At 35.3% G+C, this 12,015-nt stretch overlaps 1 protein-coding gene across 1 annotated transcript; it reads right to left on the reverse strand.

The window, feature by feature from the left end:
• Positions 1–1,600: 1,600 nt before the first annotated feature.
• Positions 1,601–11,508, reverse strand: LOC102604214 (uncharacterized). Its single transcript, XM_006355571.2, has 10 exons — positions 11,269–11,508; positions 9,372–9,508; positions 9,146–9,280; positions 8,620–8,730; positions 8,242–8,508; positions 5,980–6,179; positions 5,078–5,333; positions 4,594–4,704; positions 3,664–3,855; positions 1,601–2,054 (listed from the first exon to the last, which is right to left on the reverse strand). The coding sequence occupies exons 1-10, from the start codon at positions 11,450–11,452 to the stop codon at positions 1,710–1,712; spliced, it is 1,938 nt and encodes a 645-aa protein (XP_006355633.1). The 5' UTR covers positions 11,453–11,508; the 3' UTR covers positions 1,601–1,709.
• Between the last annotated feature and the right edge of the window lie 507 nt (positions 11,509–12,015).

Consider the following 12,015-nt stretch of genomic DNA (forward strand, 5'->3'; position numbering starts at 1 on the left):
TGAGCCACTCAACAGGAGCAAAGTACACAAATATTTAATTGTTTAATAACATAAGCATAAATAAATGACTATAAAAATACATACCAGGATCTGTAACATAAGCAATGGTGTCAGTGAGTCACTCAACAGGAGCAAAATACACAAATATTTAATTGTGAAGAAGAAGAGGTTCAGAATTTTTGTTGTTTTAAAATGATAGGAAATCCCTCCATTTATAGACAACAAAGGGTAGTGTGAACAAATGTTTATTGTGCCTTATCGAAAAGGTTACAATTATTTGGAAAAGTTGCAACCCTTCGGAAAGGTCACAGCCTTTTATAAAAGTCTCAACTCTTCATAAAAGTTGCAACTCTTCATAAAAGTCGCAACTCTTCATTAAAGTCGCAACTCTTCATAAAAGTCGCAACTTTTCATAAATATCACAACTTTTCATGAAAGGGGAATACTAGTTTTAAAAATAAATAAATTAAAAGGGAATTCTAGTTTGTGGTGGCCGAAATTGCTGTTACAATACCAAACTTTATGGAGGACCTTTTACCTCTTGCACTATTTTATAGTATATTTTAAATGTAAATATGTGTCCACGTGGACACATTACTATTTATAATGATGCAATATTTATGATGTCCACGTGAACATATATATACCTTTAAAATACACTATTAAATAGTGCATGGGGTAAAAGGTCCTTTTCAAAGTTCGATATTGTTACAACAATATTGGTCAAAGTTCGGATATATTTCAGACTTTTTTCCTTAAGTCTAATAAGATATGAAATCTTTTAAATTTAAATGAGGTAATCATGTATGCTTTTTCCAATGTATAAGAAATTTCAGTAATTAGAATAAAAATATTTAAAATTCATAGTGAAAAATCACATCTAAGGGAAAAGATAAAAATAAACTTATGTTTGTTGGTGATTGGTGATCTTAATTATCGTACTTATTTGTTGATCTTGGAAGAACAATTTTTCTTCCTGAATTGTGTAGTAAGTACTAATGTAACATATCGATGAGGGCAACTAATATAAATCCTCTATAATCATTAGTTTTTTTCGTGGTCATTTCATTGTTCAGGTTTCATTTTCAAAATTAAAATATTCATAAAGGGCTATTTATATGTAGGAAAACTACCAGTTTGTATTAAAAATAAACCTTTTTTTAATCCCTCCTTTGGAGCTCTCACCATTTTATTCTCTATTGATGATTCGAACTCACCAGAATTAGCACACAGTCATAGACTTGTTTAGGGAAGGTAGATTGGACTATTGGAGACAATATGCAAGCTATGACAAATTTAAGGTTTAAAAATGTACAAAACGGATAGTTTTGCCTTTTCATTTTTTCGAAAAACCTGGTATCTTCCTTAATTAGTTCCACTGGATACCTGTCACATCTCACCCGCACAAGTCTGGATAAGCTTGAACATATAGGAATATGAATTCAGCTTTTCTTCTGCTAGCATTTGTAAACTAGTCAACCAGTTCAACTCCAACTAGAAAAAAACTTTATATGAATACACAGTTCCTCACAAGGTCAATGACCAAAAAGGGAAGTAGAAAATTTAAAATGAAGTTGAAACATTAAGAAGGAAACAGAAGAAAAAAAAAAGAAGTGTGATATTAAGAACAAAGATACTTGTGTTATTAAAACATCTTCTATGCTTTTGAGGCTAAGTTGGAGTCATATACATGTATGCAGATATCAATATCATGCAATAATGTCTACCAGACAAACCTTACTAGGAGGACAAGCATTCAAGCAGCTATAAATCGATGAATGAAACTCATACGAGTTGGGTGAGGAGGGGATGACATCAACCCATTCTTTTTCTACCATCTCCACATACTGATTTGGCTTTAAAATGGCTTCAAATTGAAGTTTGTCTATCTTCTTAGTCAATTTCTTTGCAAAATCGATGGAAAATACTATGTTGAAGTGTTCTTCCAAGTAGCCAGCATCCCTGAAGACTTGGATCCCCGCATTGGCTTCACGAGACTTAGTAAAACCAAGTAGCATCTCCCCATTTATGAATTCTTGATTGCCAGAGCATACCTGTATTGAAAGCCAACTGTTAACACGGTTTCATAGTAGTGCAAACCCACTGGTAATACGGACTCACAGAAGTGCAAAACCACTGATAACATCAATTAAAACAAGTGACTGATATAGGTTTAATTGAGATCCTTATACTGTCTCACTCTACTATCCATTCTTAGTTTTGACTCTTATGTTTTTGAACATCTCTTATTCGTTTTCCCCCTTTGGTGCTTGGGGCATGGGAGATGGGGGATGAGCCTCTTTAGATCCATTATAATGCTTGTTTTGGACCAGTTTGAAGCATTGTCTCAAGACATGACACTTAGCAAGGAAGCTAGTAACCCCAAAGGACTGAACAGTAACTGGTGATTGTTAGAACCAGAATTATCTCACGAATTCAATAATTCCCACCTTTATACTGAAAGCAAGGTTTAAAGAAAAGAGCCTAAGTTCCAAAAAATAGAGAACACCGATACACGGAGAAAATCGCAGCAAAATGAAGGATATCATGACATCATACTCCCACCTTTCCCTCAGCTACTTCCTCCCTAATGTCTAGTACAATAACCTGCAGATTCAAAGTATTGCTAGTTCCACCCTAATCCTATTACTTCCAACCTCTTCACGAACAAATGTGTAGAACAGTACTAACTAGTCCAATCACTAAATCAGCTAGGCATGGCATTCACCATCGTAGGTAACATAACCATCCTATCCAGCAATTCCACTACTTACTCTCCTCACCCTCCTTACAACTAAATACTAATAAATCTCCATAAGCATTTCCCATCTATAACACTGACATAAAGAGCTAGCTGTTTCCCGATAAAGTAAAGAGCTAGCTTTCTTACATGACACTGACATAAAGAGCTACCTTTTTCCTGATAAAGTAAAGAGCTAGCTTTCTTACATGACATTCGAAATTACATCTGTGAGTGGACAAGGTAACTGCTATAAGCAATTGTTCAGCGGTTGATATTTTTCAAAGAAATAAACTATGTACCTTTTAAACTAAGACTTTTTAAAGTTACACATGAATCACTATTTCCCTATAATAGTGATGAAGATCCTACTGGTTCACATTTTTTATGTAAATGATGTTGGAAACTAAATTACCATTACCACCTTCAGAAAACTTTCTTCTATAATATAATCCAGGTCAATGCAATAACTACCGCCAACACACACACACACAAAAAAAAAAGAGATGAAGAGGGAAATAAAAAAAATAAAGGCTGGTGCTTGAATTGCTTCTAAACACTGGCAACACATGTATTTTATAGAAAACTTCACATGCATACATCAATCCAACTGCTGGTGATGAAAAATATTTCAGAATAAGTGTTATCACTTTCATCAATTGACTTAAAGATGGAGTAGACAGGAATATAAGGAATGTATATTTGCAGCCCTTTTCGAGAATCACTACGGAGATTGTTCTAAGCAAAAAAAGAGCACAACCAATTCTCTAGGCTTTCTTCATGCATGCCGAATTAACAGTTAACACTTAAGACAGATCTATAAGGACAAGAAAAAGAAGTATACATGCTATTTAACACGCCAATTGCAGTTAGTCGGAAGTCAAATGCAGAAGTCAACACCTAGCCAATATCTGAACTCTCACCTGAATATACTCCACGCCCATCACATGTAAATGCTCTAGTAGGTTCTGTGATGAGAGCAAAGTAACAATTCCTGCAGATCCAGCTGGTCTTTGGAGTATCTCCCATGGTGATTTCATTAAAATTTTATGTTTGTTTTCTTCTTCCTGAGAAGCACTGACAACAGGGAGCTTCTCTTCTTCCAAGAACCAAACCTGTGAATGATTCAAATGATGTAAAAACTAAGAAACTGCACGCAGCTAGACCTATTATCATGTCAATAGTGATGATAAAATTGTGAAAGAGAAAATGGACATAGTTTACAGAAAACAATTAAAAAGTAATGCAAATAAAATCATAGATAAACGGTAGTTAAGTAGTCCTATCTCAGAAATTGTTCCAACCAACCAAAATTAACGATATCCGGAAGTTGCTTGAATGCTTGATAGGAGAAACTTATCCACTTTTTCATAGATATAATAGTTTCAAATCTAGATGAACTGGCTATAAGCATGCAATAGAACTTCCCTCAGCGGATTGCTTTATTTGGCCCAGGCCCCAGGGTAGGGATTTTCTAGAATAAGGATATGGAACACGATTAGACCATTAAAATAACTTATTTTTCACAATTGAGGTTCATCTACATGACTTTAATGAAGTCTAGCCTCATCAATAACGCTTAGAGTCCCTATATCTGTTTTAAAGCATGACTGGATGAATGAAAAAGTTCCAGTTAAAGACCAACCAAGTGGCTCATCTATACGTTCAGAATTAGATTGAGGCAATCAAAGTGCTAACAGTAATTCTCAGCTAAATGTGTGCTTTAGTAACATTTATCCTAAAGCAATGAAGATACGATGGTGGAATGTGAAATAAATTCCTTATAGATCATTATGACCAAGCTTCCTAACTGTCACGTAACTAATTACATAGCCAAAGTACATGCATCTAACCTTCTCAGAGTCGAAAGAGAAGTAGTCATGATCCATGAACAATTGTTTGAGATATTCAATAGATTCAGCAGGACACACCACTATAAGAGGTACAGAGGGCCGGTCCTCCATCTGCAATTGACAAGAAAAATTTCAAAACATGATGAAAAGTAATTCTCTCCAGCAAGACAAGTAATATCCCTTCTTCATGAGAACATCAAAAACTAGAGTAAATGGACCTTTAGTCAATCAGCTCGAATGTGAATTACACTTGCATGTATACAAGTCTAGGAAAAAACTCATAATCTACACGTCCCAAACTTTATCAGGATCATCTGATAACAATATAATGCATGTGTAATCTACTTTCAAGCAATTGGCTGCTGGGAATAAAGTGACAACTACACGGTAGATATACTTCACTCCTGATAGGCATATAGGAAATAGCAGTTCAATTTACAGAACATAATACCGTCTCTAGTTCTACTTCTGAAGGAAGGACTACCTTGAGCAATCTGTGGCTGTCATTTAGCAATGCCTTGACGTGCAGATAAGCAATCTCCTCATGAGGCCCAGCAGGTTTACTTTCTGTCAAAGCTAAAACAATCGCAACCTTGCCAGAAGATATGAGGCAATGACCCTGCTCTTGAACTTTAGAACCAATGCTTGAGTGTTCAACATTTTCTTTAGAGAAGAATTCTTTGGATAGTTTTAATGTATTGTTTACTTGTAAAGCATTAACAAAGTCTGGAAAGCTCCATCTGCCGCAAGGAAAAATATTCAAAATTCAAGGCAAATGATAGTATTTCTCCAACCAACTCCCAAAATAAAGAAATAAGAACGAGTATGATCATGAGATAAGGCCATTTGTTATATATAAAAGTCAATATCAGGTAAAAGAACCCAGTTCTAGACATCACCCAACCAGTATACTGAGCCTAAAGCCCACAACTAATTTGCATTAAAAAGATGAGATTTCTAGCTTTGTGTGGTCTTCTAAAAAACTCTTCACCGGGACCTCGTCCCATATATCTTTCAGCACTACCAATTTTGAACAGGCCACCGCAGGAGATTAATTAGAAATACATAATCATCCAAAGCACAGGTCAATTTGTGTCTATGGTTATTGTTTCTTCCTTTCGTTCTTCTTTCATTTTGGGGGGGGGGAGAAGTAGGTCGCTTTGGTTGTTTGCTTCTAGTTATACACCGATTACCACAAACCGTGGAAAAGATAGGGTCTCAAAAAGAATCCTAACTTTTTCCCTTGCCATTGTACTAAGCATTTAGAATATGGGATGTCAGTGTAAAAGAATGGTTAACCTACTTAAAGCATGTATGACATACACTTCGCAGGATTAGAAAAGGCTATATAATGACAAAAGACAGGAAATTAACTAATAGCTGCACCTCTTATATGGAATCTTTTTATTCTGCAAGGCATGCTGAAGCAAGATGGAATTTACATCAACTATCTGATTTGCAAGGAAGCTCCTTTGGTTTTTCTCTCCATATCTGAAACCATGAAATATATGATCTTGTTCCATTTCATGCAATATTTTCTTGGCTGCTATGAGGCGTTTCTGAGACTTTTTTCTCTCTTTCCATTCCTGAAAAAGCAGAAGGTAAGTAGGCCAAACACGCTAGATCAATGCTATAGATTTAGTACCTACGACAATCACAGAGGAGCACCGGAGAGAAAAGCAACTTTAGAGGCATTACTTAATGACCAGCACTCATCTGGAACAGCTAAGTATGAACTCTCCATCAAGAATTACTTTGTTGTTGAGCTCGGATAAGAAAATTATGATATCTATTAATGATAGTAACTGCACTACATTCTTATGAGTGCACTACATTCTTATGAGGAGAAGTGGGTAACCATTTATTTTAGATGTTAAAGAATTTATCCTTCTGCATAAACCAAATTCACCCTGTTCTTATCTCACCATTGTGGAGTGAACAACTATTCATGATGTGAATATATGGTGGCGCAACCGCCATCTTCTAACAAGTGGCTACAGTCATCTAACTTCACTTTATACGGGAACTGTTATTTGCAGATAATTGTCAATTGATTAAATGAGGGAGTGAGTCAATGAAAAGTTGAAAATATCGAAAGACACTCCATTAAGTAAGGGTTTTAGGATAAGTAAGAACTAATACACAAGTTTTGCCTCCATAATAAGAATGAAGGCAAAGTGAGGTTCGATGTAATTGTGGTGCCCAAATGCAGAATCTTTTTAGATTTTTTTTTTTTTTGGTGAAGTAATTAAATTGTATTAGAAAGGCATCAAGGAGCAAAGGTTACAGCTAAAAATAAAGTTGCTTCAAACATGAAAATAACATGAAGCTAACTGAGCAAAAGCCTGTAAAGCAGCCATAAAGATAAACCCCCTTAAACTTGGCCTTAAAAGAAAAAAGACATGATAGGTGAAGATATAACACAGAGAATAAAAATAGGATGACTGAAATGAATAAGTGATGTGGATTTCCGTGCAACTACAACGTACCTAACAAAATTTTATTCAACGGCAGTAAGGCTAGCAATGTTATATTGGAGTAAATGTTGGGTTTCTATGGTCTTGATAAAAAAAAAGTTAGGCTGCTAAGGTCTAATTATTCATAGGGTGAGTGTCATACAAATGTGAACATTGAGATGTATTTGTCTTTAAAAAATGTTGGGCAAGATTAGAAATGATTACACCTGGCAGAGGATGCAAGCAACACACATAGGATAAGATAAGAAACCACCTATTGGCAAGATGTGGTCTGAGTTTTGCAAATAACAAGCATCATCGGGAGTAATGGAAGGAAAGTTCTCTTATGGCATGACAAATGGATAGTCCACAATCATCCAAAAATACAACTCCTTTTGGTTTTTCAACTTGATTCAGTATCCTGAAGCTACTGTAGCAGAATCCAGGGACTGTGAGATATGGAACATCAGATTCAGAAGACATTTCAATGATTGGGAATTGGTGACAGTTGCTGAATTTTACAGTACAATTGGGAGTTTTCAGGGACTTCCCTGTGAAGATAATAGATTCAAATGGGATGAACAAAGTGGAGGCTTCTATACTGTCAAAGTGCCAGGACGATATGAAAGAGATGAACAAAATGTGTTTTGAGGGCAGCTATAATTCCTTACCAAAAATCTAAGGAAAACTATAATTTTTTGGTTAATTACTTCCAAACTGAAGGTATTGTATCTGGTCTACCCCTGAAAGAGGTGTGTAGCAAGACGAGGATGGCAGAAGGGTAAAAGGAGTACTAGAGAAGGCGCCAAGAAGAAGACAAAGATACGAAATTAAACTTGACTGCTTTACACACATCTGTAATTGGTCAAATTTATAAAGTAAACCACACAAGAGTAACTTGTAACCAATAATGAATATGAAAGAACCCAATCAGAGTACTTCAGAAAAGGTAGCTATAATTTATTTGAAAATGGCAAAGTGACTTCTAAAATGATTAAGAAAGCACTCTGATTCTAGAAAAGTGAACAAAAACAAAATCAACTCATAAGGTGTTGCTTCTCTAGAAAAGATAAATAAAATTTCTTTTAAAACAAATTATGATTTCTGAAACCACACTGACAGCACTCTGCAATAGCGTGTGACCTATATGATAAATTCTGGCAAAATGGGAGAAATAAGAAAAGCAACTCACAAGCTGTCGCCTCTCTTTCTTGGACCTCTCATCTGCACGGATGTTTAATTCTAAAAGACCCTTTGGAGGTGTAATCAGCATTTCCCTTTTACTCAAATCAATATTTGGAACAATTGCTTCAACGAAAGGGACCCATACAAGAGGACCAGATGCACTTCCTTCCAACTGTGGTCTTGCATTTCGATCCGGTAGAAGCTCAACATGTAGGAGATCACTAGCTCCACTGTTGAAAACATTAATAACAGTTCCTACCAGTTCTCTAGTTTCCTGGAGCACATAAAAATAGAAGATCCCTTTTAAGTGCCACTCAGCTCCAATAGAAATTAAACTAAAGAACCATGTACCTTTTATGAAAGTCAGAAGCCGTGGAAAACAAACCTTTAGAAATACTTTCATCCCAACAAGGTCAGGGGTGTAAAATTCACCTTCCTCCAGGATTGGTCTATCTTCATCCTTCACCAGTAAGGCCGACCCCACAAGTTTTTGAGCCTGAGGAAAATCGAGAAAACAAGATATATCAAACGGTCATGCCCTAAGATAAAGATCAAGTCCATTTCCAAAATATGTCTCAGGTAATACATAAAACTGGCATGAGAGTTGTAGTAATGGTTCCGTATTTAATGGGCGGAGTGAAATTTGCCTTTTTATTTACAAAAGATGAACCAAATATTTTCGATTCGGTAATAAAGTCATATAAAATTCTTCCAACTTTCGTACATGACACTGCCACTTTGCCGTATTGAAATACTGTGATTGTACATGCATGATTTAAAATTGATTTAACATAGGAAAGATAAGGCCATAATAATCAAAAGACATATTTACTGCATTCCATAATATATGAGGAAAAACAATAGTGTGGGTTGTGGAAACCCAATGTACGGCATAATTACACTGAGATCACCTGCTCTATTGTGCTAATCTCGTGGAATTTAAGTATCCAACTCTTCTGTCCTGGATGACCTCTTCCCTCCACTAGTTCGATTTCTTGAATCATATCTCTCCCTGTAACTTGCTGCCTCAACCATCGTCTTCCTGGCTGAATTAAGAGTGAATTCATGAAAAGGATATTCTCAAGCAGGCCAAAAACGAGAAACCAGTCCCATTATTAAGTTCCTGATGCTTTCTACCTGGGAAAATCGCAATTCAGGGAAATCAGTTGTCGCTTTTACTCGAACCTCTCCTTGAAGCCCATGAACACTATATATGTACCCAGTTTCAACAAATAATCCCTCTGTCTCACTAGCCTCCACGATCTCTTCGGTAGCTGAAATGAACAAACATTAAAGGTAATTAACTTGAGGACCAAGTGACTTTGCAGAAACTATTAAGAAAACTTTCTTGTGAATGAACACTACTGTGATACTCTAGCATAATTAAGATGCTTGACAGTCTAAGCAGTGCGTTCTGTAACTGATAACCAATTCACATGACTTGGTATATCATGATGAGTAACAAATATGTAGACAGCGTACATTATAATGAGATGATATCTTTCCAGGAAGAACATCATATATGATTTTTCTATGTTATGTGATTAACTTGATTCGGGGAACTTTTAACTGGAATTTGTAACAATTTACAAATTCAAAGATTACCTCACACTTGCTTAAGCTTAAGGGTGTAGAATTACAACAATCACAAGATGTAATACTTAAGATAGCTCAAATATACAAAATATACTTGCAGATGATAAAACTAATGATTAGCCGGTGTGTCATTGAAGGAAATAGCCCAAGTGAAATGTCAATAGAACAGTAAATAACAGCACAAAATTCAAGGTTTTGCTCAATTCCAAAACTTCTATTAAACCTAGTGCCTTCTGATGGGTCGTGGTCATTGTACCTTGTTTGGGATTGGCTAGAAACATGAATATGTCTTGAGTTACCCGTTCATGTATATTCAACCTACCAAAAGAACAAATATTCATCTCCTACTGTACTTTTGCATCTTTTGCCTTAGATAATGATGCTCTCACTTTCGATCTTTGGTATGGGTTCTAAAGCAATTGTCAGAGTGCAACTACAAGATTAAGTATGAAGCCAGAAGTGTGTCACCTCGGGACAAAGCCACATAATATGAGTTGCCAAGACGCTTTACTTCCCTACGCAAGACATAAATAGCAAACTAAAAAAAGCAAAAGATCTGACCCAAGAAATCAATTGATATGAGATAAATCTACCTTACATTAATCTGATAATGTGTTGCCAACATTAACTTAATTTGCCTAACTGTGAAGTAATGACTAACTTAAGTACAAATAACAATTGAATTATCTGAAGATGCTACTGCTTCAAAACTAGAACCAACAAATAGACAAACCACAGAACAAACTTACAAAAAGAAACAAAACGAAGACGAGAAATGTAGAAATAAGCTGAACTGAGAAGGACATGTCCAATGTTTAAGTCTCAAATCCCATATTATGTACCTATATTTTCATACTAAGCAGCATGTATTCAGCAGAGGCCTCCGTGAGGTGGAGGTAAGGTATGCGTACACTCTACCCACTCCAGACTCCTCCCCCCGTGGGACTACACTGGATATGTTATTGTATTATTCAGCAGCAACAACTACTACTACTACTTGTTAATCCTCAACATCCATTCACCCCATATATGGACCCATTTCACTCCAATACTCAATAATTTGTCTTTAGAACAAATTAAGGGTTCTCTGAAAAATTCGGATTCTATAAATCTCAGAGCCACGGGCTTATTTCTATATTGACATACAATCTCTAAACCAAACCAAGAGGATCTTACGAAGCTGGCTGGACACCACTTCATCAGAACATAATACTAATGATAATTCAAAGGAACATAAAATCCACAAAAGCAAAGCATAACTTCTTGAGAGCATATTTCACAATTCTGTTGAAAACAGTATACTTGGAAGTGAGTAATTGCTGATACTACCAAAAAAACACAACCCCAATTCGGAAAAAGTCAGAAAAAATCAAAGTAAGCATTAATGGAAACTCAAAAATCAATAAAGATTGAAACTTTAATGGAAAAAAAGAATTACCAGTGCAGTTCAGCAAAGGGAAGGTAGTGTTTCGGTGAAAATGGAAAATCTTCAAGCTTGATGGATTTTCCAAAAACCCAATTCTTTGATTTCGAAAAGGAAGTGTTAGTCTTTGAGAACAGCAGAGACCAACTGGAGCAGAGATAGAATTTGAAGAACAGGAAAGAGCAGAGGAGCCTTGCATGTTTTCTGATAACACCCAAGAAAGAAAGAAAAGAGTACTGAAATTTGAAAAGAACAATGAAAAAAATCTTGCAAGATAGAATCTTTAGCAGAGAAAATGACATAAATAATCCATTAACTATGGGAGCAGTCTAAAATGGTCACTTGACTATAAACCTTAACAAATTTATTCCTTTAACTATTCAAAAATTTATCAGCTTTGGTCTCTTAATTATATATTTATCGGTTTTAGTCCTTTAACTATAAACTTACCGATTTTAGTCTTTTAAGTATTCAAAAACTTATCAGGTTTGGTCTTTGTCCATTTTTTAAATACAAATAGCTTAAGTTTATATTAACAGAATTTATGCCTCGAGAAATAAAATCCTTTAGCAATTTTTTATGTTGTTTCTCTCTCTCCGCTATTTTTTTTTCAAATTAACCTTATGCGAAGAACCTTAACCTCAACGTCAACGATTTAAAATAAAATTCACGAGGAAAGAAAATGTGAGTCATAATTTTATTCAACAGAGTAAAATGAAGCATATTTATTGTTACTAAGCTTTATTATAAAAAGAAAAAAAA

Source organism: Solanum tuberosum, unplaced genomic scaffold, assembly GCF_000226075.1.
Source record: "Solanum tuberosum cultivar DM 1-3 516 R44 unplaced genomic scaffold, SolTub_3.0 scf00204, whole genome shotgun sequence".
Classification (NCBI taxonomy): domain Eukaryota; kingdom Viridiplantae; phylum Streptophyta; class Magnoliopsida; order Solanales; family Solanaceae; genus Solanum; species Solanum tuberosum.